The sequence below is a fragment of the Eurosta solidaginis genome, chromosome 4 (assembly GCF_040869045.1).
Source record: "Eurosta solidaginis isolate ZX-2024a chromosome 4, ASM4086904v1, whole genome shotgun sequence".
Taxonomy (NCBI): Eukaryota; Metazoa; Arthropoda; class Insecta; order Diptera; family Tephritidae; genus Eurosta; species Eurosta solidaginis.
This window is the reverse complement of record NC_090322.1, coordinates 53,866,737-53,893,680: the sequence shown is the minus strand read 5'-3', so window position 1 is coordinate 53,893,680 and position 26,944 is coordinate 53,866,737. Positions and strand designations below refer to the sequence as shown.

Genomic DNA, 26,944 nt, shown 5'->3' with positions numbered 1-26,944 from the left:
AGTTAAGATATCACACTTAAGCGCCAAATACACGACACGAACATTTCCGCGAACATTCCGCAATCTTGTTCGCAGCTTTGGCCATACACCATACGAACTTTTGGCCGAACATTAGTTCTCTTTCAGACAGCGATGAATACGGACAACAATTGTGCTGCAGCAATATTGCTCGCTGTGGCAATTAAGCGTAAAAAAAGAGAGAAGATTTATACATTTCAATAAATTTACTCAGAAATTTTTTATTCTCCATTTTACTTTTCCGCGCACGTCTGTTCCGTTCAGAAATTACTACGATTATGAGCTATTTAAAATATTTTGATTTTTGGCGAACATTTGCGCGAACTGGCAAACACCACCATACACGACAGAAAAGTCGCAGAAACATGACATAACGGGAATTTTCGTGTCGTGTATTTGGCGCTTTAGGCATCATTCACAATGGCGCAGGGACTTAAATAATATGGGTGGTTATTTGTGATGGTTTGTGGTGATTCGTGCTTGTTCCAAATGACCGATAGTAAGATATCGCTCATCACTAATACTAATTAAATATGAGGTATGCCAAATGGTAGAAAAATTAAATTTTGACAGTGGAAAATTATACATACAAGTATTACATGGTGCAGAAACTATTTTTATTTTGCTGTGCTAAAATTTGACTGTAAAAACTCAAGACAAATGCAAAAGCTTTAGTTTTTTGGTAAAAGTATATGAGGGGTCGGCTGCTAATACGCATCGAAAATATGGTAGTAGTGCAGTTTACGGTACCCACCCTAAAGTTGGGAAAAGATTTTCGGGTAATACTGCAGTTTACGGTACCCACCGAAATTTGGGCCGGTAATAGTCTAGTTGAGGGGTCGACTGCTACATCAGTATTAATAATCCGAAGGCGGAAAACAAAAATTTTTACGCGTTCAAAAGATATTAACGAAAAACAGAAAAGACCCGAGGGTACCACCGAAACCGGGGGTCGGATCGATAGTATTTTTGCGCAGAACACCTTTCTGCGTTGGCGGCCTTCGGCCCCGATTATAAAAAATAACCCTGGGCTACGCCATGCCAAGTCCGGTTGTGTGGTATAACCGTGGCTACCGCCACGGTGATGCACAATTTTTTTTGGGGGTACTACACAACAACCACATGGAAATCGCCAACTTCAAATGCAAATATCTCCGGTAATAGTCTAGTTGAGGGGTCGACTGCTAATACGCTACCAAAAATATCGAGTGTGGTGTCAAATGACGCGTATTAATCTCGAGAACAAGAATCCGAAGGCGGAGGTATTTGCAGTTGAAGTTGGCGATTTCCCTGTGGTTGTTGTTGTGTTCATACCCACACAAAAAATTGTGCATCACCGTGGCGGTAGCCACGGTTATACCACACACCCGGACTTGGCATGGCGTAGCCCAGGGTTATTTTTTATAAGCGCGGCCAAAGGCCGCCAACGCAGAAAGATGTTCTGCGCAAAAATACTATGGATCCGACCCCCGGTTTCGGAGGTACCCGTGGGTCTTTTTTCGGTTTTTCGTTAATATCTTTTGAACGCATTAAAATTTTTATTTTCCGCCATCGGATTATTAATACTGATGTCAAGACGCGTCGTTTGACACCTCTCTCGATATTTTTGGTAGCGTATTAGCAGTCGACCCCTCAACTAGACTATTACCATATCTCCGGACAGAGATAAAATTTTTGTTTTCCGCCATCGGATTATTGTTCTCGAGATTAATACGCGTCGTTTGACACCTCTTCTACGCGTATTAGCAGTGCCATGCTGTCGTATAGAATTACCGAATATCCTTTGCAGGCGCTATAATAATGGATTTAGTCAGAGCAATCTAGTGTGCACATCATGTTTATTCCTGAGACATAAGTTTAGACAGTTTTTAAAAATCGTGGCTAATTCTATACAGCATTACTACTAATACGCGTTCAGAAGTCATGATATCTCGACGTCAAACCAATATTTTACAAGCGAACATTGACGAACTGCTCTCCTCCCCGCCACTGTAACGATTTTATAAATCAATATATGTAACTCTGAATCTGTTAAGCTTAGAAAAATAATGTTTCGTACTTATTTGGGGTGCTTCACCGCATTCAATGGGCACGACCACTCACAAATTGTCATCAAAGTCCTCTGACGGGAGTCCGAGAAAACTGGCTGTTTCAACATTGGCGGACCATAGGGAGATTGGTGTTAGAGGCGCAGGTTCCACATTACAATTGAAAGGATGGTTGGTGTTATGTGGGGACACATCACATGCAGGACATACATTACGTGTGTCGGGGTTGATTCTGTACAAGTAAGAGTTTAACCTGTTTCAGTATCCAGAACGAAGTTGAGCCAGGTTGACTCGTGTCTCCCTTGGTAGTGTACTTTCTTCTGCAAGGGTAGGATATTGCATATTAATAACAGGGTTCACTGGGTGCGTCGTGGCAAAAGCGTTTGCCGATTCTTTGATAGTGCTTATGGATATGTTCCCTTAACCCTTGTGGAGGCGGAGCTAGATCAAGCAGTGCTTTGCTAGGATGTCCTGGTTTATGACAATCCTGTTCAGCATTTCGTTGTGCTCTTTATAACATCACTATGTTGGTGGTGCTCGTGGGTCATAAGGAGACATCCGGTGGCAGTTCTGATAGAAGCATTTTGGCAGGCCTCCAGCCTTTTCCAGCATGTGCTTTTAAGACCAGGCGAATAAACTGGTGACGCGTAGCTCATGAGCGGCCGTTGATTTCTACGTGGTTAGCAACGTTTCTATTATAATCTCACGGTTTTATAATAATAATTTATTTGAAATTATATTAAGCGATACAGAAAAATTTTAAATTGTGGTAAGAAAAATCTTCGACTGAAAAAATATGAAAAAACATTTTTTCTTCATAAACTTGAACTACATAGATTGCTACAATTTCAACAGTTTCTTTATCTTTTGCCCACGTGCTGCCGGCAATCGAGTGGATAATTTTGTTGCGGGTTTGTACTTTAGATATTTCGGTGGCATGCGAGGTCAGAGTATTATAGAACGTCACCCCTAAGATCTTTGGGCGACTGTTGTTGTTGTTGTAGCAATGCTCGCCCCACCTAATAGCCGCGACCGATCACAAATTGTCATCAATATCCTCTAACGGGAGTCCAAGGAAACTAGCCGTTTCAACAGGGGTGGACCATAAGGAAAGGGGTGTTAGAGGCGTTGGTTTCACATTACAATTAAAGAGATGGTTGGTGTCATGTGGGGACACATTGCAAGCAGGGCATACATTTTGTATGTCGGGGTTGATTCTGGATAGGTAAGAGTTTAACCTGGTACAGTATCCAGAACGAAGTTGAGCAAGAGTGACACGCGTTTCCCTGGGGAGTATGCGTTCCTCTTCTGCGAGTTCTGGATATTTTTCTTCAAGTACTGGATTCACCGGGCAATTCCCGACATAAAGGTCCGACGCCTGTCTATGGAGTTTACCAAGGAACTGCTTGTGTTTTTCCGCTTCATACGGCTGGGTTTACAGGTGCCGTATTTCCTCAAAATGCTTACGGAGATGACTCCTTAGGCCCCTAGGCGGTGCTGGTTCGTCAATCAGATGTCTGTTGGGATGCCCAGGTTTCTGGGTATTCAACAGAAACTGTTTGGTCAGCATCTCATTTCTCTCCCTGATGGGGAGTATTCTCGCCTCATTATGCAGATGGTGTTCTGGGGACATAAGAAGACAGCCCGTGTCGATTCTGAGAGCAGTATTTTGGCAGGCCTGTAGTTTCTTCCAGTGGGTGGTTTTTAGGCTTGGCGACCATATGGGTGACGCGTAGCACGTAATCGGCTGGCTAATTGCTTTGTATGTGGTCAAGAGCGTTTCTTTATCTTTTCCCCAGGTACTGCCAGCAAGGGATTTGAGGATTTTATTACGGCTCTGAATTCTTGGAACAATTGCGGTTGCGTGCGCACCAAAATGTAGATCCTGATCAAACGTCACACCCAAGATTTTGGGGTGTAGGACAGTCGGTAGCGTAGTGCCATCGACGTGGATGTTCAATATGGTCGACATTTGGGGCGTCCATGTTGTAAATAAGGTCGCGGAAGATTTAGTCGGTGACAATGCCAGGTTTCGCGAGGCGAAAAAACTGGAGAGATCAGGGAGATAGCCGTTTATTTTATTGCATGGCTCATCGATCTTAGGGCCTGGGCCTGTGGCCATTATTGTGCAGTCATCGGCGTAGGAAACGATTGTGACTCCTTCCGGTGGTGAAGGTAGCTTAGATATGTAGAAATTAAACAAAAGCGGGGATAGGACACCACCCTGTGGCACCCCTTGTTTAATTCTCCTTTGTTTTGATGTTTCGTTTCTGAATTGCACCGATGCCTGCCGACCACCCAGATAATTTGCGGTCCACCTTTTAAGACATGGGGGAAGGGTGGACCCTTCCAGGTCTTGCAGTAATGAGCCATGGTTGACCGTATCAAAAGCTTTTGATAGGTCTAACGCTACGAGTACTGTTCTATGGTGGGGATATTGATTCAAACCGCAATTTATCTGGGTGCTAATGACATTTAGCGCGGAGGTAGTGCTATGGAGTTTTCTGAAGCCATGCTGATGAGTGGCTAGCTGCAAATGTGCTTGGAAATAAGGGAGCAAAATGGCTTCAAGCGTCTTTGCCACTGGCGATAGGAGAGATATCGGACGATATGACTCACCTACGTTAGCTGGTTTCCCAGGCTTTAGTAGCGGGACCACTATAGTGTTAACTACTTAGTGTTAACTACTTTGTACTCTTTACTTTAATTTTTAAAATAATTTTAATTGAGTTTTCGTGTTAACTTAAAATTTTGAATAACTTCAAAAAAAGAAAATTCTAATTAGTTGGAAAATATCTAAACTCAAAAATAAACAAAAATAAATTTTTATACTTCAAATAAATAACATAATATTTTTAAAAAATATATATTTAAATATTTGGTTAACCACCAAATATGAGTTTTCGTGTTAACTTAAAATTTTGAATAACTTCAAAAAAAGAAAATTCTAATTAGTTGGAAAATATCTAAACTCAAAAATAAACAAAAATAATATTTTATACTTCAAATAAATAACATAATATTTTTAAAAAAATAAATATTTAAATATTTGGTTAACCACCAAAACCACCTTGGCCACTTTCCATTTCTCGGGTATGACAAAGGTGGAAAGAGACAGGTTGAAGACATGCGCTAAATATTTGAAACCCTCTTTCCCTAGGTTTTTAAGCATCGGCATGGCTATGCCGTCTGGGCCCACTGCTTTGGATGGTTTAGCGCGACCAATGGCGTCCTCAACCTCTCTAGCGGTGATGGTAATTGGTGACGCGCTGAGTTTGTGTTTATGTGCGTGTCTATTGGCTCTCCGTCTATCTTTGTCGACCGTAGGATGCATTATATATTGTCGGCAGAAAGCGCTCGCGCATTTTTTCGCATCCGACAGCACCTTATCGCCAAAGGCGATGGAAACTTTGTCTTTGTGCTTAGTCGGATTCGATAGGGACTTTACGGTGGACCAAAGTTTACCTACACCGGTAGAGAGGTTACAACCTCTTAGGTGCTCTTCCCATTTCGCCCGCTTGTGTTCGTCCACAAGCCATCTGATGCGTTGGTTTATATCCCTTATTTGGGGGTCGCCTGGATCAAGCTGTCTTATAAGGTCGCGTTCCCTCGCCAAGCTCACGGCCTCCGCCGGGAAGTGGGGCCGGATTTCGGGAATTCTCCCGGCGGGAATGAAATGTGCCGAGGCGGATTCAATGACCTTACGGAAGGCACGCTCCCCTTGGCGGGCATCAGTCGGGATAGGGAGGGCAGCAAAGCTGCTGTCTGTTGCAGATTTATATTCTTCCCACTTTCCTTTTTTGAAGTTTATGAAAGTGCGTTTTTCGGTGACGATGAAGTCGGCGGTACGCTCGAACGAAATAAGTATGGGCAGGTGGTCGGATGCCAATGTTACCATCGGCTGCCAGTTGACGCAGTTTACGAGTTCTGCGCTCACGATTGAGATATCTGGCGAGCTATGACAGCTTCCTACCATACGTGTGGGGGCGTCTCCGTTTATTGTGCAGAACGTCGTTTCGTCTATTTGATCCGCCAACATCTCACCCCTACTGTCCGCCCGCAAGTTTGAATGCCATAGGTCGTGATGGGCATTGAAATCGCCTAAGATAATGCGATTGTTGCCAGTGAGTAAGGCCTCGATAGGGCGGTATCCACTGGGGCAACAGGTGACAGGAGGGATGTAGATGTTGATGATTTCTAGATTTGCATCGCCTGACCGGACAGATAGGCCTTGACGTTCTAAGACATTGTCACTGCGGTCGATGCCAGGATCAAATATATGATATTGCACAGAGTGGTGTATAATAAACGCGAGGCCGCCTCCATTTCCGCTCTCGCGGTCTTTCCTGTGGACATTATAACCAGAGCAGGTCTGCAATGCAGATCTTGCTGTGAGTTTAGTCTCTTGAATCGCAGCAATGCGGATGTTGTGCCGCTTCATGAAATCGACTATCTCCGTAATCTTCCCAGTTAGTCCATTACAGTTGAACTGCAGAATTCTGAAGTGCATGAGGGGTGACGCCGCCACTCTAGGGGTAAGTGAGGGGTGACTACGCCTAGGTTGTGGAAGGCCAGGACGCAATTGCTGTTGTGGCCTTGGGACTGGGCGCCCTTGGGCAAGCATTGGGGTACCCGGATGATTTGGGTTTGCGACCTGGCAACATGGCGCGATGAAACCCGTCGGGGGGTTGCCGTCGCGGAGACCAGAACATCTAGGAAAGTGGCACCACCCAAGGCAGGAGCTGCATTGAGCGGATGTCGCAAACCTATATATTCTGTGCTGGCAGACGGTGCAAACGGAGGCAGGGACTAAGAGTCTGTTTCCCTGACCTGCACGATTGCTGCCAGAAAAGAGGGGGGAGAAGAAGACGGGGGCAGGGGCTGATGCTCAGCATTGCAACCAGCTCTACTACGAAGGTAGTAGTTATGAGTGGTATCAGCTGTTTGAGTTGTTGGCGCCGTGGGGCGCGAGCAGCAGCGGGTACTTGTTGTGGCTTGCTGAGCAGCGAAGCTGCTGGAAGGTAGTGGGGATACGCTTAGGCGTAGACTACGGGACGCCCTTGGGGCGTGAGCAGCAAGGAGCCACAAAAGATTTATAAAAGTTACGTGGACGTCGGGTTTTGGGATCAAGCCCAGAACAACCTGTCCGATGCAACCATCCCTTGCACGAGACACACTGAACAGAGTATGACCGTCCTAAAAAGATTCTTTTCTGGCAAATGCAGCAAAAACCATTTCTCATGACCGGGGTCAGGAGACGGACCCGGATTGGGTTCGATACCTTCCCGGAGTAAGAGAATATGTAGCAGTCCTGCTGCAAGGAGCTGCTGGGAGGATGACAATTTGTGGGGGGGGGGGGGGGGGGGGGACGAAACAAATTAAATGGGTCACACTGAAATGACAGTCCTTGGTCGGGGAAAAATCCCGAGTCGCTCCGGTACATAGAACCGACTGCCTTGGGAAGCGATCTTTGGGCGACTGAAAATCTGTAGTGTGACACCATCGACGTGAACGTCCAATATTTGCGACATCTGTTCCTTCCACGTCGTAAGCAGAGTGGCCGTGGATTTTGTCGGTGATAGTGTCAGGTTACGCAAGGTGAAGAAACTAAGGTACATTCATCGGGGTTATACCCGAAATGAAAATGGGCTATTTTGTTTTTGGGATAGGGAAGGGTCCTGTGTCTCCTGGGAAGATTTTCTTTCGAGTAATTTTTTAATAATTTTGTGACTCAATCACGCCAGAATGGCTGAACAGATTTGTGGAATTAACAGAATAGTGTTAAAGGATCTAATATCGACTTTGAACAGTGATATTAGTTCGGGTTATATTAGTAAAGGGAGGAAAATATTGCAAATCCCCCCCCCCCCCCCCCCCCCCCTTTAATTAACAGTGGGACATATTGAATTGTAAGGAATTTCGGAAAAGTGAGCAGTTTTGAAAGGTCGTGATAGCACTACTAAAATTTATGAGCATTGTTACACTTTATGTATTCATTATACCTAGATTTGATCATATATCCCGCTGGAGAACGCGTCTACTAGGTTGTGAAATCTTTGATTGTCCTAAACCCAGAGCCAAGTAATTTAATTTAATTTATCTTTTATTACGGCTGTTTAGACCTAAAACTTAAACTACTCAATACAATTCATTATTACAATCAGTTCTATTGAATATGCGTTCGGAGTGCCATGTGATTCCGATCGGTTGGAAAGGATTTCTAATTCTCCAGCGCTCTCAGCATAAGGCAACAAAATTTGGAACACATATTTTTCAATTATATTCGCATTTTAAGCTGCCGGAATGTATTAGTCTCCGATCAACACAGCTAAGCATGTATTTGGATGTTGGAAATAACGTTTATCCAATCACCCCTCAACTTTGTTTAGTAATGACGCTGTCGGAATGCATGAAGATTCCGATCAGCACAGCTCAACATATAATGGGAGGTTGAAAAGGACGTGTTTCCAATTCAACTTTTGTTTGGCCTTATTTTCGTTACACATCATATAATTTGATTGTTATATTAATGCTGTCGGATGTAAGTGATTCCGATCAGCAACAGTAAATACCAGCCTCTTTTCCCGCTCCAGTATCGGATATATCATGTAAACTTAAAAAGAAAAAAACTGTGTCTTATTGGAAGGGTTTTACAGTGCTCCAGTAAACTTTTTTAAAAGTATTCAAGTTATTACTACTTTTTATGTGATTAGGAAGTTCATTGAAATATTTCAGGTCTTTATAAAATATATTTTGTTTGTCCACTACCCACTAACCTAATGAAAAACTGGGTTTCCCAGGTCTGCGCGAATTAACGATCTGATAGTGCCAACTTATACCGATATAGCATCTGGACGGCTATTCGTTGTCAATGCTTTTCGTATAAGGAAATCTATTCCAGTGTTTCTACTGACCGCTCGCAGTAGTTTAAATAAAAGAAATTTTAAAAATGTTCTTTATGTGTATTTTTGTTAAAATCATCAAATTTCATGAGTTTTCTGCATCAATATGTATACCCACTGTTCTGATATTGAATGTAATTATTTATTTATTTTTAATCTATTTAATTTATACTATAAAAGATCTTGGATCTCATTGCAATAACTTTCGTTTTGCAATAAATGAAAAGAAAATTGTCTATCTTGGTGAAAATCTTATCACAGCGGTCGACTACTAATGCACATCCAAAAATGTCGGGAGAGATGTAATAAGATGCGTTTTGACCTCAGTATGAGTAAAAGTGGATAAAAATGGAAAAATTTGGTTGTGTTATTTCGACGATTTTGCATTTTCACTGATACTCTCCTGACATTTTTGAACGCATATTAGTAGTCGACGGCTATTATCTAGCCCTTATTCGATCTGTACTGGTCACTTTGCCCATCCAAACCACCTCTCCTCTGATCTGAGCTGTAGTCACTCTTTCTCTCCTTTCCCGTCTCCCTCTCTAACCCTTCAACGTTGATGTCTTTCTTTGGATATCCTTGTGTCTTTTTTCCTAACAACCGCTCCTCGATCTAACTCTGTCTATAACTCCTCCTATTCTAAAGTTCTACCCTTTGATATAGGTACAAACGTGCCATTCTTATAGGAGTATAGCGCAGCTATCGAAATTTTCCTTCGATATGACAAAGCTTAACTTTTCTACCATTTGCTGCACAGCCTAAAGTATTTTTCTTAATTTTGATTTTTTGTTTTCGGCCGTGAATAGGTTCTGTCATTAACTGAGTATTCAATTTGTGTATATTTTTCTCGAATTTTCATTCAAATGTATGGCTTTCCGATTATTTTACGACGTTGCAGTACTAAGCGGACTCATCCAACTGCAGATCGCAACTGTAAACCCATATCTGAAGCGTTTTTACAACAAGTGGACTTGAGGGGTATTCATTTAAAATTACTTGAAATATCAGCAGGATATGGGCAGCATGCAGGATATTTGGCACCTCTTACTCCTAATATAACATTCTATACCTCAGAATACGATAGAAGCATGTTTAGTAGTATCAAAGGCTATGCTGCCGATTGTGCTACCAAGAATATTCGGGAACCTTGGTTTATTGATATATCTAAACACCCTAATGAGTGGGTTAAGCAATACGGTTTAAAAAATGAATCATTTGATTATCTCTTGAATATAAATATGTTACACATAACTCCATGGTCTTGTGCGATAGGACTTTTTCAGAACGCTGGATATTTACTCAAACCAAATGGCAAGTTGTTTACATATGGAGCTTATATAATCAATGGTGTACTGGAACCGCAAAGTAATATAAATTTTGATAAATATTTAAGAAGCTGCAATTCCGATTGGGGCATTCGCGATGTTGCTGATTTGAAAAAATTAGGTGTAGAATACAAAATCGAACTACTTGCGACAGTCGATATGCCATCGAACAACAAATTTCTTATTTGGCAGAAAAGGATATAATTAGCCTAGTCAATAAAAAAAAATGAGCACCTGTTATTTGTAGTTTCAACTTAAGTTTATTTATTTATTTATTTAATATATAAAAGTCAACACAGACTCAAAGCGGTCGACTACTGGATACAAGACACAGTACAAATACATAATAAGAAAAAAAAACATAAGTGTAAAAAGAAAATTAAAAACAATACAATTAATTAAGTTAAATTTTAATTTTAATCAATATCTAAATCAAAATTAATATTGAAATAAAAATTTACATCTTATTAAAAATCTTTGAAAAATATCATGCAGACGTGAGAGTATTTCATTACGGATAGCAGCAACCGAATACTCAAAACTAATACAGTTGTACAGTTCATTATAGCGCTACCACCAATTGCGAAGAGGGTTAGGTTAGGTTAGGTTGAACTGGCCGGTCCATGAGGACCTCACATAGACTGATTGAGTCCGCTGTGTTATCAGTAGTTTGTTTTAACGACCAAACTGAAAAACCCTATCAAAAACCAGGACCTATGTTATAAAATAAATCCGCCCTTTTGGCAAATACTAGAAGCTTCCTAGGACTTAAGCCACTTGCTGCTTCTAGATCTGACAGGCACTCTTGCGAGACGGCCTTAAATTACGTCATATCTAGCTGGAAGGAAGAGCTGAGCCTGAAAAAACATATAGTAGCAGTTTTCATTACCCCCAGCGGGTAAGGGGGTAAGAATATACCCGCGGTAGGTATGCCTGTCGTAAGAGGCTACTAAAATACCAGATTCAAGGGGTGTGTAGCGCAACCCTTCAGGTTGCCAGCGCAATATATAGCTTCTCCAAACCTAATTGTCAACCTCACCTATCCGCGGCGAATCCTGTTTCACTAACAGACGAGGCTCTGGCGACCCCAAGCTCTTCATGGAACTTGGGGGTGGGGAGGGAGGGGATGGCCTGAAGGTTTAATGTGGCCACATAAATCGTTCCCGAGATGGTCGGGCTAGCATCTTAATGGTGCTGTGGTACCGGAGCGTGCCGGATCTGTATCCGGCAAAGGACCATCACATCGATAACACTCCCCAAAGCCTTCGGGGAGCAACCTTATCCCTACAACAACAACAACAACAACAGCAGTTTTCATTGGCCTGAAAAGAGCGTTCGAAACAATTGATAGGAATATAATGCTCGATAAACTACAAAAAATTGGTATTAGGGAAAATGAATTGCAGTGGTTTAGAAGCTTCTTTTCAGACCGGAAACAAAGAACAACCATCGAGTCAGTAGTCTCATCGGAGGCACAAGTGGACATAGGTTTACCACAAGGGTTGGTATTAGCACCAATCCTGTTCAACATTTACATAAACGATATATCATCAGCACTGAAATATAGTAAAATCAGGTTGTTTGCAGATGATGGGCTACTTGAAGTAAATGAAACGGACATTTCAATAGCAAGGATCAAAATGCAAGAAGATTTGGACTCATTGTATAGATGGCTTTGCATTAATAAACTCAAGCTTAACGTTAACAAAACTAAGTTCATGGTTTTATCTAGGACGACCAATAAAGATTCACTTAATTAAGATCTAAAAATAATAAATACAAGCATTGAGGATGTCAAAATATTTAAGTACTTAGGGATCCTGATTGACAATAAACTGAGGTTTACGGATCACATTGGCCATATTGTTGCCAAAATGGGCAAAAAAATTGGATTTTGGAAGAGATCGTGTAAACTTATTAGTAAGAAATATAAGTTGAAAGTATATAGATCCATCATAGAACCGCACTACTTATATTGCCCTACAATATTCTTTATTGCCAATGAAACACAAGTAGACAGGTTACAAATTATGCAAAACAATGCTATGAGATTTATATTGAAAGTGAGGTACGAAACTTCAATAAAGAGTATGCTTGATGCACTAAACTGGTTGAGTGTGAAACAGTTGATATTTTACCATAGTATGAAATTTGTATTTTATGTCAAGCATGGTAAATTACCAGCCTACCTAAGTGAAAAACTTGTTTATGTGAATGAAACCCATTCTTACATAATCGGAAAATAATAATTTTAGATTACCTCTTCTCAAAACAGAAATGGACAAGCAAAATATATTTTTGAAAGGCCTGAAGTGCTTTAATGAACTACCTAATCATGTTTAAAATTGTGAAAACTTAAACACCTTCAAAAAAGTTTATTAGAATATTGCAAATCCTTCCAATAAGATAAAATATTTTGTATCTGTATTTCATGTTACTGATCCTTGAGCGCACATGGCAATCCAAAGAGACACAGAGGAACCTTACGCATCAGGCCAAAAACATATATCGCTCGCAATCAAATTGGAAAGAATTCCGGAAAATATCATCCCAGACAAACAGTTGGAGTGTTCATGTGAATCACGTATATTCCTACAACAATGATATATTATAGTTGGTTGTGTGTACATAAAAGCTGGTACAGGGAGGATTGGAAACGCGTCCTTTCCAACCTCCCAATGAGATGACTCCAAGACTCGCCCGTTGGGACCACCAGTTCCCGTGCTGATCGGAATCTCATGCATTCCGACACCCCAAACGCTAGAAAACCTATTATTAAAATATATTTATAATTTGTAATAATCTAAGTTTTAGGCTTAAAACGCCGTAATAATAAATAAATAATAATAATAATAGCTGGAGTCTTAGCCTGGCAAGTGCAGGGCACGAGCACAGAACGTGCTCGATCGTTTCCTTCTCCAACCCGCACTTCCTACATCTGCTATCACTGACCAAGCCTAATTTAAAGGCATGTGACGCCAGAAGGCAGTGTCCAGTCAGAATACCTGTCATGAGTCTACAGTCCTCTCTTTTTAATGATAGAAGCTACTTTGTTAGTCGATGGTTGTAAGACCTACACATAATCTTCGACACTTTACAGCCCCGCGCTTGAACCCACGCCTTTCCCGCTTGGTCGATCATGTGCACCTCTCGCCTTCACTTAATCTCGCCCAATCTAATTGGGACGTCTACGGAGCAAGCTTCAAGGGATGCGCCCTTTTTAGCTAGTTCGTCCGCTTTTTCATTCCCATCTATTCCCATATGCCCTGGACCCAATATAGATGTATGCTTCCCCCTGTCCCGATTCTCTCCAGAAACTGCTTACACTCTAACACGCATTTAGATGATGTGCTATGCGAGATTATTGCCTTAATTGCTGCTTGGCTGTCAATGTAAAAGTTAACACGGCTGCAGCTTAAGCTATTCTCTTCCAGGGTTTCTACTACTTTGGTTACGGCTATTATTTCCGCTTGGAAAACGCTACAGTAATCCGGCAGCCTGTAGGATCTGCTTATTTCCGGATCAGCGACCCTACTCCTTCCATTACTTTGGAACCATCGGTGTACACATGTATCGCCTCGTCCGCCATTTGCGCACCCTTGCACCAACCTTCAACCTCTATTGTAGCCTTAAGATCTCCCTCGAAGCGCAGATAGGGAATCAGGTAGTTGTTGTTGTAGCAATGCTCGCCCCACCTAATAGCCGCGACCGATCACAAATTGTCATCAATATCCTCTAACGGGAGTCCAAGGAAACTTGCCGTTTCAACAGGGGTGGACCATAAGGAAAGGGGTGTTAGAGGCGTTGGTTCCACATTACAATTAAAGAGATGGTTGGTGTCATGTGGGGACACATTGCAAGCGGGGCATACATTTTGTATGTCGGGGTTGATTCTGGATAGGTAAGAGTTTAACCTGTTACAGTATCCAGAACGAAGTTGAGCAAGAGTGACACGCGTTTTCCTGGGGAGTGTGCGTTCCTCTTCCGCGAGTTCTGGATATTTTTCTTCAAGTACTGGATTCACCAGGCAATTCCCGGCATAAAGGTCCGACGCCTGTATATGGAGTTCACCAAGGACCTGCTTGTGTTTTTTCGCTTCATACGGCTGGGTTCTCAGGTGCCGTATTTCCTCAAAATGCTTACGGAGATGACTCCTTAGGCCCCTAGGCGGTTCTGGTTCGTCAATCAGATGTCTGTTGGGATGCCCAGGTTTCTGGGTATTCAACAGAAACTGTTTGGTCAGCATCTCATTTCTCTCCCTGATGGGGAGTATTCTCGCCTCATTATGCAGATGGTGTTCTGGGGACATAAGAAGACAGCACGTGGCGATTCTGAGAGCAGTATTTTGGCAGGCCTGTAGTTTCTTCCAGTGGGTAGTTTTTAGGCTTGGCGACCATATGGGTGACGCGTAGCACGTAATCGACTGGCTAATTGCTTTGTATGTGGTCATGAGCGTTTCTTTATCTTTTCCCCAGGTACTGCCAGCAAGGGATTTGAGGATTATATTACGGCTCTGAATTCTCGGAACAATTGCGGTTGCGTGCGCACCAAAATGTAGATCCTGATCAAACGTCACACCCAAGATTTTGGGGTGTAGGACAGTCGGTAGCGTAGTGCCATCGACGTGGATGTTCAATATGGTCGACATTTGGGGCGTCCATGTTGTAAATAAGGTCGCGGAAGATTTAGTCGGTGACAATGCCAGGTTTCGCGAGGCGAAAAAACTGGAGAGATCAGGGAGATAGCCGGTTATTTTATTGCATAGCTCATCGATCTCTGGGCCTGAGCCTGTGGCCATTATTGTGCAGTCATCGGCGTAGGAAACGATTGTGACTCCTTCCGGTGGTGAAGGTAGCTTAGATATGTAGAAATTAAACAAAAGTGGGGATAGGACACCACCCTGTGGCACCCCTTGTTTAGTTCTCCTTGGTTTTGATGTTTCGTTTCTGAATTGCACCGATGCCTGCCGACCACCCAGATAATTTGCGGTCCACCTCTTAAGACATGGGGGAAGGGTAGACCCTTCCAGGTCTTGCAGTAATGAGCCATGGTTGACCGTATCAAAGGCTTTTGATAGGTCTAGCGCTACGAGTACTGTTCTATGGTGGGGGTATTGATTAAAACCGCAATTTATCTGGGTGCTAATGACATTTAGCGCGGAGGTGGTGCTATAGAGTTTTCTGAAGCCATGCTGATGAGGGGCTAGCTGCAAATGTGCTTGGAAATAAGGGAGCAAAACGGCTTCAAGCGTCTTTGCCACTGGCGATAGGAGAGATATCGGACGATATGACTCACCTACGTTAGCTGGTTTCCCAGGCTTTAGTAGCGGGACCACCTTGGCCATTTTCCATTTCTCGGGTATGGCAAAGGTGGAGAGAGACAGGTTGAAGACATGCGCTAAATATTTGAAACCCTCTTTCCCTAGGTTTTTAAGCATCGGCATGGCTATGCCGTCTGGGCCCACTGCTTTGGATGGTTTAGCGCGACCAATGGCGTCCTCAACCTCTCTAGCGGTGATGGTGATTGGTGACGCGCTGAATTTGTGTTTATGTGCGTGTCTATTGGCTCTCCGTCTATCTTTGTCGACCGTAGGATGCATTATATATTGTCGGCAGAAAGCGCTCGCGCATTTTTCCGCATCCGACAGCACCTTATCGCCAAAGGCGATGGAAACTTTGTCTTTGTGCTTAGTCGGATTCGATAGGGACTTTACGGTGGACCAAAGTTTACCTACACCGGTAGAGAGGTTACAACCTCTTAGGTGCTCTTCCCATTTCGCCCGCTTGTGTTCGTCCACAAGCAATCTGATGCGTTGGTTTATATCCCTTATTTGGGGGTCGCCTGGATCAAGCTGTCTTATGAGGTCGTGTTCCCTCGCTAAGCTCGCGGCCTCCGCCGGGAAGTGGGGCCGGATTTCGGGAATTCTCCCGGCGGGAATGAAATGTGCCGAGGCGGATTCAATGACCTTACGGAAGGCACGCTCCCCTTGGCGGGCATCAGTCGGGATAGGGAGGGCAGCAAAGCTGCTGTCTGTTGCAGATTTATATTCTTCCCACTTTCCTTTTTTGAAGTTTATGAAAGTGCGTTTTTCGGTGACGATGAAGTCGGCGGTACGCTCGAACGAAATAAGTATGGGCAGGTGGTCGGATGCCAATGTTACCATCGGCTGCCAGTTGACGCAGTTTACGAGTTCTGCGCTCACGATTGAGATATTTGGCGAGCTATGACAGCTTCCTACCATACGTGTGGGGGCGTCTCCGTTTATTGTGCAGAACGTCGTTTCTTCTATTTGATCCGCCAACATCTCACCCCTACTGTCCGCCCGCAAGTTTGAATGCCATAGGTCGTGATGGGCATTGAAATCGCCTAAGATAATGCGATTGTTGCCAGTGAGTAAGGCCTCGATTTTAGGGCGGTATCCACTGGGGCAACAGGTGACAGGAGGGATGTAGATGTTGATGATTTCTAGATTTGCATCGCCTGACCGGACAGATAGGCCTTGACGTTCTAAGACATTGTCCCTGCGGTCGATGCCAGGATCAAATATATGATATTGCACAGAGTGGTGTATAATAAACGCGAGGCCGCCTCCATTTCCGCTCTCGCGGTCCTTCCTGTGGACATTATACCCAGAGCAGGTCTGCAATGCAGATCTTGCTGTGAGTTTAGTCTCTTGAATCGCAGCAATGCGGATGTTGTGCCGCTTCATGAAATCGACTATCTCCGTAATCTTCCCAGTTAGTCCATTACAGTTTAACTGCAGAATTCTGAAGTGCATAAGGGGAGACGCCGCCACTCTGGGGGTAAGTGACGGGTGACTACGCCTGGGTTGTGGAAGGCCAGGACGCAATTGCTGTTGTGGCCTTGGGACTGGGCGCCCTTGGGCAAGCATTGGGGTACCCGGATGATTTGGGTTTGCGACCTGGCATCATGGCGCGATGAAACCCGTCGAGGGGTTGCCGTCGTGGAGACCAGAACATCTAGGAAAGTGGCACCACCCAAGGCAGGAGCTGCATTGAGCTGATGTCGCAAACCTATATATTCTGTGCTGGCTACCGGTGCAAACGGAGGTAGGGACTAAGAGTCTGTTTCCCTGACCTGCACGATTGCTGCCAGAAAAGGGGGGGTGAGAAGAAGACGGGGGCAGGGGCTGATGCTCAGCATTGCTACCAGCTCTACTACGAAGGTAGTAGTTATGAGTGGTATCAGCTGTTTGAGTTGTTGGCGCCGTGGGGCGCGAGCAGCAGCGGGTACTTGTTGTGGCTTGCTGAGCAGCGAGGCTGCTGGAAGGTAGTGGAGGGGCGCTTAGGCGTAGACTACGGGACGCCCTTGGGCGTGAGTAGCAAGGAGCCACAAAAGATTTATAAAAGTTACGTGGACGTCGGGTTTTGGGATCAAGCCCAGAACAACCTGTCCGATGCAACCATCCCTTGCACGAGACACTGAACAGAGTATGACCGTCCTAAAAAGATTCTTTTCTGGCAAATGCAGCAAAACCATTTCTCAGGACCGGGGTCAGGAGACGGACCCGGATTAGGTTCGATACCTTCCCGGAGTGAGAGAATATGTAGCAGTCCTGCTGCAAGGAGCTGCTGGGAGGATGACAATTTGTGGGAGGGACGAAACAAATTAAACGGGGTCACACTGAAATGACAGTCCTTGGTCGGGAAAAATCCCGAGTCGCTCCGGTACATAGAACCGACTGCCATGGGAAGCGGGAATCAGGTAGTCTGTTCGTCTTGTGATTGGTGACACTATACTACCATGGCCATATGGTCGGCGCTCTAGTTGCCCCGAGGCACCGAGGCTGGTTGCGGTCGTTAATGCGTTGTTCTTTACAACCAGGTCTACAGGTGGAATGTGCAGAATGGCATACAGTTCAGCCGTCGGGGTTGTTTTCAGGGCTCCCGTAATGCTAAGCATCAATAGTCTGCATACCCCCTCTAATTTTTTGAGGTATGTTGTTTTTTGTGTGGCTTTCCACCAAACAAGAACTCCATAGTATAGAAAAGGGCTTACAATCGCTGTAAAAACCCAATGAGAAAAAGAGGGCGATAGGCCCCACGTACACCCCAGCATTCTTTTACATGCATAGAGTGCCGTTGAGGCCTTCTTGACCCTCTCCTCCACGTTGAGATTACATGACAGCTTACTGTCTAGGATGATTCCTAGATATTTTGTGCAAGGTTTCTCCTGTAAGGTCACCCCTCCTAACTTAGGTCTGGTCCAATTTGGGACCTTGTACCTCTTTGTAAACAAGACCATATCCGTCTTCTCCGCATTGACTTTCAACCCGACATTAGATGCCCACGTATGAATATCCCGAAGCGCCTGATCCATCAAAGAACTAATCGTTGGAAGGCACTTTCCATTTATGACAATTGCAACGTCATCTGCGTAAGCCGTAAGTTTTACGGGTCCCTCATCGAATCGCCTGAGCAGTTGGTTGATGACCAGAGTCCACAGCAGAGGTGATAGCACCCCTCCCTGCGGCGTGCCCCTGTCCACTGATTTCGTGGCCTCGTACAATTCCCATTGTGATGTAATCTTTCTGCAGTTTAACATGCAGTCGATCCATCTGATTAAGGCAGGATGTACTTTAATGTAATAAAGACCATCCATAATCGCCCATTTTGCAACATTATTGAAAGCCCCGGCAATGTCCAAGAAGACACCTAGAGCATACTCCTTATATTCCAGGGATTTATGCTTATTGTCCTATGCAATGCGGTGTCTACCGACTTTCCTTTGGTGTACGCATGCTGCGTTGTGGAGAGCAGCTCTTCATAAGTTGGACTTTATGTACACAGCTATCAGCCTCTCAAAGGTTTTGAGCAGAAATGATGTTAAGCTAATGGGTCTATAGTCTTTGGGATACACGTGACCGATCTTCCCCGCCTTTGGTAGGAAAGCTATACGAGCAGTTCTCCAAGAGTGCGGTACATGATTCAGTCTTATGCACCCATAGAGTTTTAGGCCTAAACAGCCGTAATAATAAATAAATTAAATTAAATATTATTTTAAGCCATTCCACGACCGCCCTACTAGAGACTTGTAACATGGCCGGGAATATACCATCTGGGCCCGGCGATTTAAACTTAGAAAACGTCTTCACTGCCCACTCGATCTTGGTATCGGTCACCAATCCGGGCACTACTAGCTCCGTGATCGAAGTGTGAGTGATGTCTGCTGGCTCTTCTAAACCGTCTCCCGATGGGAAATGTGTATCAAGAAGCACCTCAAGGGACTCCTCACTATTACGTGACCATTCCCCGTTTTCTTTATTACTCCCTGGACTTTTTTCAACCGTGCTGTTTCGCTGGAGCACTCTATGTCCGTACAGAAACTTTTCCATGAGTTTCTCTGCGTCCCGGTAATTTCACGCTTGTAGATCCTCAGTAGATCCCTGTACTCGTCTCGACACGCTTCGCTTTCCGCGGTCTTTACGAGCTTAAACATTTCTTTTACCTGTCTTCTTATAAGACTCAGCTCATTGCTCCACCTTGGCGGCTTTGCTTTCCCTCTGAATCTTCTTAGAGGGCAAGCTTTGTTATACGTAGTCATAAGCGTCCTTTTCAGGAATTCATTCTACTCCTCCAGTTCCTCTACATTAGCAACGTCTTTGGGTTGTCCCAGTTTTGTTTCTACATGCTTTTGGAATTTAGTCCAGTTCGTTGACCTAGGGTTTCTAAAGGTTCCCCCTTCTCTACCATCTTTAGGGGGATGGTGAGGCTGATATACGCATGGTCGTAGAAGGATGGTCTATGAAGAACCATCCAATCATACTTAGATATATCACGCTCGGAGCTCAATGCAATATCAAGAACATTGCTGGATGTTGGACCAATGTATGTAGGGACATTTCCCCTGTTGGCTATCTGCAAATTGGTTTGCAGGATGTAACAAAATAGAGATTTGCCTCTCTGTTGTTGTTGTTGTTGTAGCAGTGCTTCGCCCCACCTAACAGACGCGACCGATCACAAACTGTCATCAATATCCTCTAACGGGAGTCCAAGGAAACTTGCTGTTTCAACAGGGGTGGACCATAGGGAAAGGGGTGTTAGAGGCGTTGGTTCCACATTACAATTAAAGAGATGGTTGGTGTCATGTGGGGACACATTGCAAGCGGGGCATACATTTTGTATGTCGGGGTTGATTCTGGATATGTAAGAGTTTAACCTGTTACAGTATCCAGAACGAAGTTGAGCCAGAGTGACACGCGTTTCCCTGGGGAGTATGCGTTCCTCTTCCGCAAGTTTTGGATACTTTACTTTGAGTACTGGGTTCACCGGGCAATTCCCGGCATAAAGGTCCGACGCCTGTATGTGGAGTACACCAAGGACCTGCTTGTGTTTTTTCGCTTCATACGGCTGTGTTCTCAGATGCCGTATTTCCTCAAAATGCTTACGGAGATGACTCCTTAAGCCCCTAGGCGGTGCTGGCTCGTCAATCAGATGTCTGTTGGGATGCCCAGGTTTCTGGGTATTCAACAGGAACTGTTTGGTCAGCATCTCGTTTCTTTCCCTGATGGGGAGTATTCTCGCCTCATTATGTAGATGGTGTTCTGGGGACATAAGAAGACAGCCCGTTGCAATTCTGAGAGCAGTATTTTGGCAGGCCTGTAGCTTCTTCCAGTGGGTAATTTTTAGGCTTGGCGACCATATGGGTGACGCGTAGCACGTAATCGGCTGGCTAATTGCTTTGTATGTAGTCATGAGCGTTTCTTTATCTTTTCCCCAGGTACTGCCAGCAAGGGATTTGAGGATTTTGTTACGGCTCTGAATTCTCGGAACAATTGCGGCTGCGTGCTCACCAAAATGTAGATCCTGATCAAACGTCACACCCAAGATTTTGGGGTGTAGGACAGTCGGTAGCGTAGAGCCATCGACGTGGATGTTCAAAATGGTCGACATTTGGGACGTCCATGTTGTAAATAAGGTCGCGGAAGATTTAGTCGGTGATAATGCCAGGTTTCGCGAGGCGAAAAAACTGGAGAGATCAGGGAGGTAGCCGTTTATTTTATTGCATAGCTCATCGATCTGTGGGCCTGGGCCTGTGGCCATTACTGTGCAGTCATCGGCGTAGGAAACGATTGTGACTCCTTCCGGTGGTGAAGGTAGTTTAGATATGTAGAAATTAAACAAAAGTGGGGATAGGACACCACCCTGTGGCACCCCTTGTTTAATTCTCCTTGGCTTTGATGTTTCGTTTCTAAATAGCACCGATGCCTGCCGACCACCCAGATAATTTGCGGTCCACCTTTTAAGACATGGGGGAAGGGTAGACCCTTCCAGGTCTTGCAGTAACGAGCCGTGGTTGACCGTATCAAAAGCTTTTGATAGGTCTAGCGCTACAAGTACTGTTCTATGGTGGGGGTTTTGATTTAAACCGCAATTTATCTGGGTACTAATGGCATTTAGCGCGGAGGTAGTGCTATGGAGTTTTCTGAAGCCATGCTGATGGGAGGCTAGTTGCAAATTTGCTTGGAAATAAGGGAGCAAAATGGCTTCGAGCGTCTTTGCTACTGGCGATAGGAGAGATATCGGACGATACGACTCTCCTATGTTAGCTGGTTTACCAGGCTTTAGTAGCGGGACCACCTTGGCCATTCTCCATTTCTCGGGTATGACAAAGGTGGAAAGAGACAGGTTGAAGACCTGCGCTAAATATTTGAAACCCTCTTTCCCTAGGCTTTTAAGCATCGGCATGGCTATGCCGTCTGGGCCCACTGCTTTGGATGGTTTAGCGCGACCAATGGCGTCCTCAACCTCTTTAGCGGTGATGGTGATTGGTGACGCGCTGAATTTGTGTTTATGTGCGTGTCTGTTGGCCCTCCGTCTAACTTTGTCGACCGTGGAATGCATTATATATTGTCGGCAGAAAGCGCTCGCGCATTTTTTCGCATCCGACAGCACTTTGTCGCCAAAGGCGATGGAAACTTTGTCTTTGTGCTTAGTCGGATTCGATAGGGGCTTTACGGTGGACCAAAGTTTACCCACACCGGTAGAGAGGTTACAACCTCTTAGGTGCTCCTCCCATTTCGCCCGCTTGTGTTCATCCACAAGCAATCTGATGCGTTGGTTTATATCCCTTATTTGGGGGTCGCCTGGATCAAGCTGCCTTATAAGGTCCCGTTCTCTCGCTAAGTTTGCGGCCTCCGCCGGGAAGTGGGGCCGGATTTCGGGAATTCTCCCGGCGGGAATGAAACGTGCCGAGGCGGATTCAATGACCTTGCGAAAGGCACGCTCCCCTTGGCGGGCATCAGTCGGGATAGGGAGGGCAGCAAAGAGGTTGTCTGTAAAGGATTTATATTCTCCCCACTTTCCTTTTTTAAAGTTTATGAAAGTGCGTTTTTCGGTGACGATGAAGTCGGCGGTACGCTCGAGCGAAACAAGTATAGGCAGGTGGTCGGATGCCAATGATACCATCGGCTGCCAGTTGACGCAGTTTACGAGTTCTGCGCTCACGATTGAGATATCTGGCGAACTGTGACAGCTTCCTACCATACGTGTGGGGGCGTCTCCGTTTATTGTGCAGAACGTCGTTTCTTCTATTTGATCCGCCAACATCTCGCCCCTACTGTCCGCCCGCAAATTTGAATGCCATAGATCATGATGGGCATTGAAGTCGCCTAAAATAATGCGATTGTTTCCAGTGAGTAAGGCTCTAATATTAGGGTGGTATCCACCGGGGCAACAGGTGGCAGGGGGGATGTAGATGTTGATGATTTCTAGGTTTGCATCGCCTGACCGGACAGATAGGCCTTGACGTTCTAAGACGTTGTCCCTGCGGTCGATGCCAGGATCAAATATGTGATATTGCACAGAGTGGTGTATTATAAACGCGAGGCCGCCTCCATTTCCGCTCTCGCGATCTTTTCTGTGGACATTATACCCAGAGCAGGACTGCAATGCAGATCGTGCTGTGAGTTTAGTCTCTTGAATCGCAGCAATGCGGATGTTGTGCCGCTTCATGAAATTGACTATCTCCGTAATCTTCCCAGTTAGTCCATTACAGTTTAACTGCAGAATTCTGAAGTGCATGAGGGGAGACGTCGCCACTCTGGGGGTAAGTGACGGGTGACTACGCCTGGGTTCAGGAAGGCCAGGACGCAATTGCTGTTGTGGCCCTGGGACTGGGCGTCCTTGGGCAAGCATTGGGGTACCCAGATGATTTGGGTTTGCGACCTGGCAACATGGCGCGATGAAACCCGCCGAGGGGTTGCCGTCGCGGAGACCAGAACATCTAGGAAAGTGGCACCACCCGAGGCAGGAGCTGCATTGGGCGGATGTCGCAAACATATATATTCTGTGCTGGCAAACGGTGCAAACGGAGGTAGGGACTAAGAGTCTGTTTCCCTGACCTACACGATTGCTGCCGGAAAAGAGGGGGGGAGAAGACGGGGGCAGGGGCTGTTGCTTAGCATTGCTTCCGACTCTACTACGAAGATTGTAGTTATGAGTGGTAGCAGCTGTTTGAGTTGTTGGCGCCGTAAGGCGCGAGCAGCAGCGGGTACTTGTTGTGGCTTGCTGAGCAGCGGGGCTGCTGGAAGGTAATGGGGGGGCGCTTAGACGTAGACTACGGGACGCCCTTGGGCGTGAACAGCAAGGAGCCACAAAAAATTTATAAAAGTTACGTGGACGTCGGGTTTTGGAATCAAGCCCAGAACAACCTGTCCGATGCAACCATCCCTTACACGAGACACACTGAACAGAGTATGACCGTCCTAAAAAGATTCTTTTCCGGCAGATGCAGCAAAACCATTTCTCAGGACCGAGGTCAGGAGACGGACCCGGATTGGATTCGATACCTTCCCGGAGCAAGAGAATATGGAGCAGTCCTGCTGCAAGGAGCTGCTGGGAGGATGACAATTTGTGGGAGGGACGAAACAAATTAAATGGGGTTACACTGAAATGACAGTCCTTGGTCGGGAAAAATCCCGAGTCGCTCCGGTACATAGAACCGACTGCCTTGGGAAGCGTATCTCTCTCGTTCGTATCTGCTCCTCCCCACGCATTGTGGTGCGCATTTGCTTCTGCGCCTATGACCAACCGCCCTTTGCGCCCTTCCTCCTGTACTAGCCTTTTGCACTCCATCGGTGGAACCTCCGCAGCATGGGCCATGTAGCAGGACGCCAGGATAAATGCCTGCTTATTCTTTTGCTCAACGGCCACCGCTACGATATCCTCAGTGGTGTAATTAGGCAGCATATATGAATGCAGCTGTTTCCTTGCCATTACTACAGCTCGCAACCTTTCTTCCGTTTGCGCGTAGTAAACGTCAAATCCGCGCGTGCTGAGTTCAGCAACCGTTTCTTCTGATGAGAGCCACGGCTCGTGGATCAGCGCCACGTCAAACGAACCCTCCTCAAGGGTTATGAGGAGTTCGCTCGACGCCACTTTACTCTGTTGGGAGGTTTATCTGTAAGACTCGCAGCACCATTGGGCTGTTTGTCTCCCTGCAAGACCTTCGTCGTGACGTCTTCGTTCTCCTCTTGCCCTTTTAATTTAAAACTTTCGAGGCCCTCTTCCGCCTCTCTCACTTCTTGCATGTTGTTGTAGCTATAAGGTTGCTCCCCGAAGGCTTTGGGGAGTGTTATCGATGTGATGGTCCTTTGCCCGATAAAGATCCGGTACGCTCCGGTACCACAGCACCATTAAGGTGCTAGCCCGACCATCTCGGGAACGATTTATGTGGCCACATTAAACCTTCAGGCCATTCCCCCCTCCCCACCCCAAGTTCCATGAGGAGCTTGTGGTCGCCAGATCCTCGTCTGTTAGTGAAACAGGATTCGCCGCGGATAGGTGAGGTTGACAATTGGGTTCGGAGAAGCTATATATTGCGCTGGCAACCTGAAGGGTTGCGCTATACAGCCCCTTGAATCTGGTATTTTAGTCGCCTCTTACGACAGGCATATCTACCGCGGGTATGTTCTGATCCCCTAACCCGCTGGGGCATCTTCATCTTCATAAATGCTGTGCTGGGTGTTCTTCTGTGCGAATCGCAGCACCATTTGGCTGTTGGTCCTGTTGTTGTTGTTGTTGTAGCAATGCTTCGCCTCAACTAACAGCCGCGACCGATCACAAATTGTCATCAATATCCTCTAACGGGAGTCCAAGGAAACTTGCCGTTTCAACAGGGGTGGACCATAAGGAAAGGGGTATTAGAGGCGTTGGTTCCACATTACAATTCAAGAGATAGTTGGTGTCATGTGGGGACACATTGCAAGCGGGGCATACATTTTGTATGTCGGGGTTGATTCTGGATAGGTAAGAGTTTAACCTGTTACAGTATCCAGAACGAAGTTGAGCAAGAGTGACACGCGTTTCCCTGGGGAGTATGCGTTCCTCTTCCGCGAGTTTTGGATACTTTTCTTTAAGTACTGGATTCACCGGGCAATTCCCGGCATAAAGGTCCGGCGCCTGTTTATTTCACCAAGGACCTGCTTGTGTTTTTTCGCTTCATACGGCTGGGTTCCCAGTTGCCGTATTTCCTCAAAATGCTTACGGAGATTACTCCTTAAGCCCCTAGGCGGTGCTGGTTCATCAGTCAGATGTCTGTTGGGATGCTCAGGTTTCTGGGTATTCAACAGGAACTGTTTGGTCAGCATCTCATTTCTTTCCCTGATGGGGAGTATTCTCGCTTCATTATGCAGATGGTGTTCTGGGGACATAAGAAGACAGACCGTGGCAATTCTGAGAGCAGTATTTTGGCAGGCCTGTAGCTTCTTCCAGTGGGTAATTTTTAGGCTTGGCGACCATATGGGTGACGCGTAGCACGTAATCGGCTGGCTAATTGCTTTGTATGTAGTCATGAGCGTTTCTTTATTTTTTCCCCAGGTACTGCCAGCGAGGGATTTGAGGATTTTTTTACGGCTCTGTATTCTCGGAACAATTGCGGCTGTGTGCTCACCAAAATGTGGATCCTGATCAAGCGCCACACCCAAGATTTTGGGGTGTACCAGGTACTTCCAGCGAGGGATTTGAGGATTTTGTTACGGCTCTGAATTCTCGGAACAATTGCGGCTGTGTTCTCACCAAAATGTGGATCCTGTTCAAGCGCCACACCCAAGATTTTGGGGTGTAGGACAGTCGGTAGCGTAGTGCCATCGACGTGGATGTTCAAAATGGTCGACATTTGGGACGTCCATGTTGTAAATAAGGTCGCGGAAGATTTAGTCGGTGATAATGCCAGGTTTCGCGAGGCGAAAAAACTGGAGAGATCAAGGAGGAAGCCGTTTATTTTATTGCATAGCTCATCGATCTTTGGGCCTGGGCCTGTGGCCATTATTGTGCAGTCATCGGCGTAGGAAACGATTGTGACTCCTTCCGGTGGTGAAGGTAGCTTAGATATGTAGAAATTAAACAAAAGTGGGCATAGGACACCACCCTGTGGCACCCCTTGTTTAATTCTCCTTGGTTTTGATGTTTCGTTTCTAAATTGCACCGATGCCTGCCGACCAGCCAGATAATTTGCGGTCCATCTTTTAAGACATGGGGGAAAGGTAGAGCCTTCCAGGTCTTGCAGTAACGAGCCATGGTTGACCGTATCCAAAGCTTTTGATGGGTCTAGCGCTACGAGTACTGTTCTATGGTGGGGGTATTGATTTAAACCGCAATTTATCTGGGTGCTAATGGCATTTAGCGCG

At 45.4% G+C, this 26,944-nt stretch overlaps 2 protein-coding genes across 6 annotated transcripts in view; one reads left to right on the top strand and one right to left on the bottom strand.

Moving 5' to 3' along the window:
• LOC137249766 (zinc finger protein 846-like) overlaps window positions 1–26,944 on the bottom strand; it is a 137,133-nt gene that overhangs the window by 45,824 nt on the left and 64,365 nt on the right. The gene's annotated exons all lie outside the window — the stretch shown is intronic.
• LOC137249775 (UPF0585 protein CG18661) lies at window positions 517–13,994 on the top strand. 3 transcript variants are annotated; one of them, XM_067781666.1, is made up of 2 exons: window positions 517–556; window positions 9,870–13,994. In XM_067781666.1, exons 1-2 carry the CDS (start codon window positions 552–554, stop codon window positions 10,498–10,500), a joined length of 636 nt encoding a protein of 211 aa, XP_067637767.1. In that variant the 5' UTR covers window positions 517–551; the 3' UTR covers window positions 10,501–13,994. The 3 variants fall into 3 exon arrangements, with proteins under 3 accessions (XP_067637767.1, XP_067637766.1, XP_067637764.1); XM_067781665.1 differs by having other exon boundaries at window positions 524–556; window positions 9,778–13,992; XM_067781663.1 differs by lacking the exon at window positions 517–556 and adding an exon at window positions 727–797 and having other exon boundaries at window positions 9,778–13,992.

Excerpts from the sequence above, each read along its gene's own strand:
- LOC137249775 (XM_067781663.1), top strand. The coding sequence starts at position 744 with ATGGTAGTAGTGCAGTTTACGGTACCCACCCTAAAGTTGGGAAAAGAT. Across the intron at positions 798-9,777 it reads AGTTGGGAAAAGATTTTCGG|GTTCTGTCATTAACTGAGTA; the intron begins GTAATACTGCAG and ends GGCCGTGAATAG.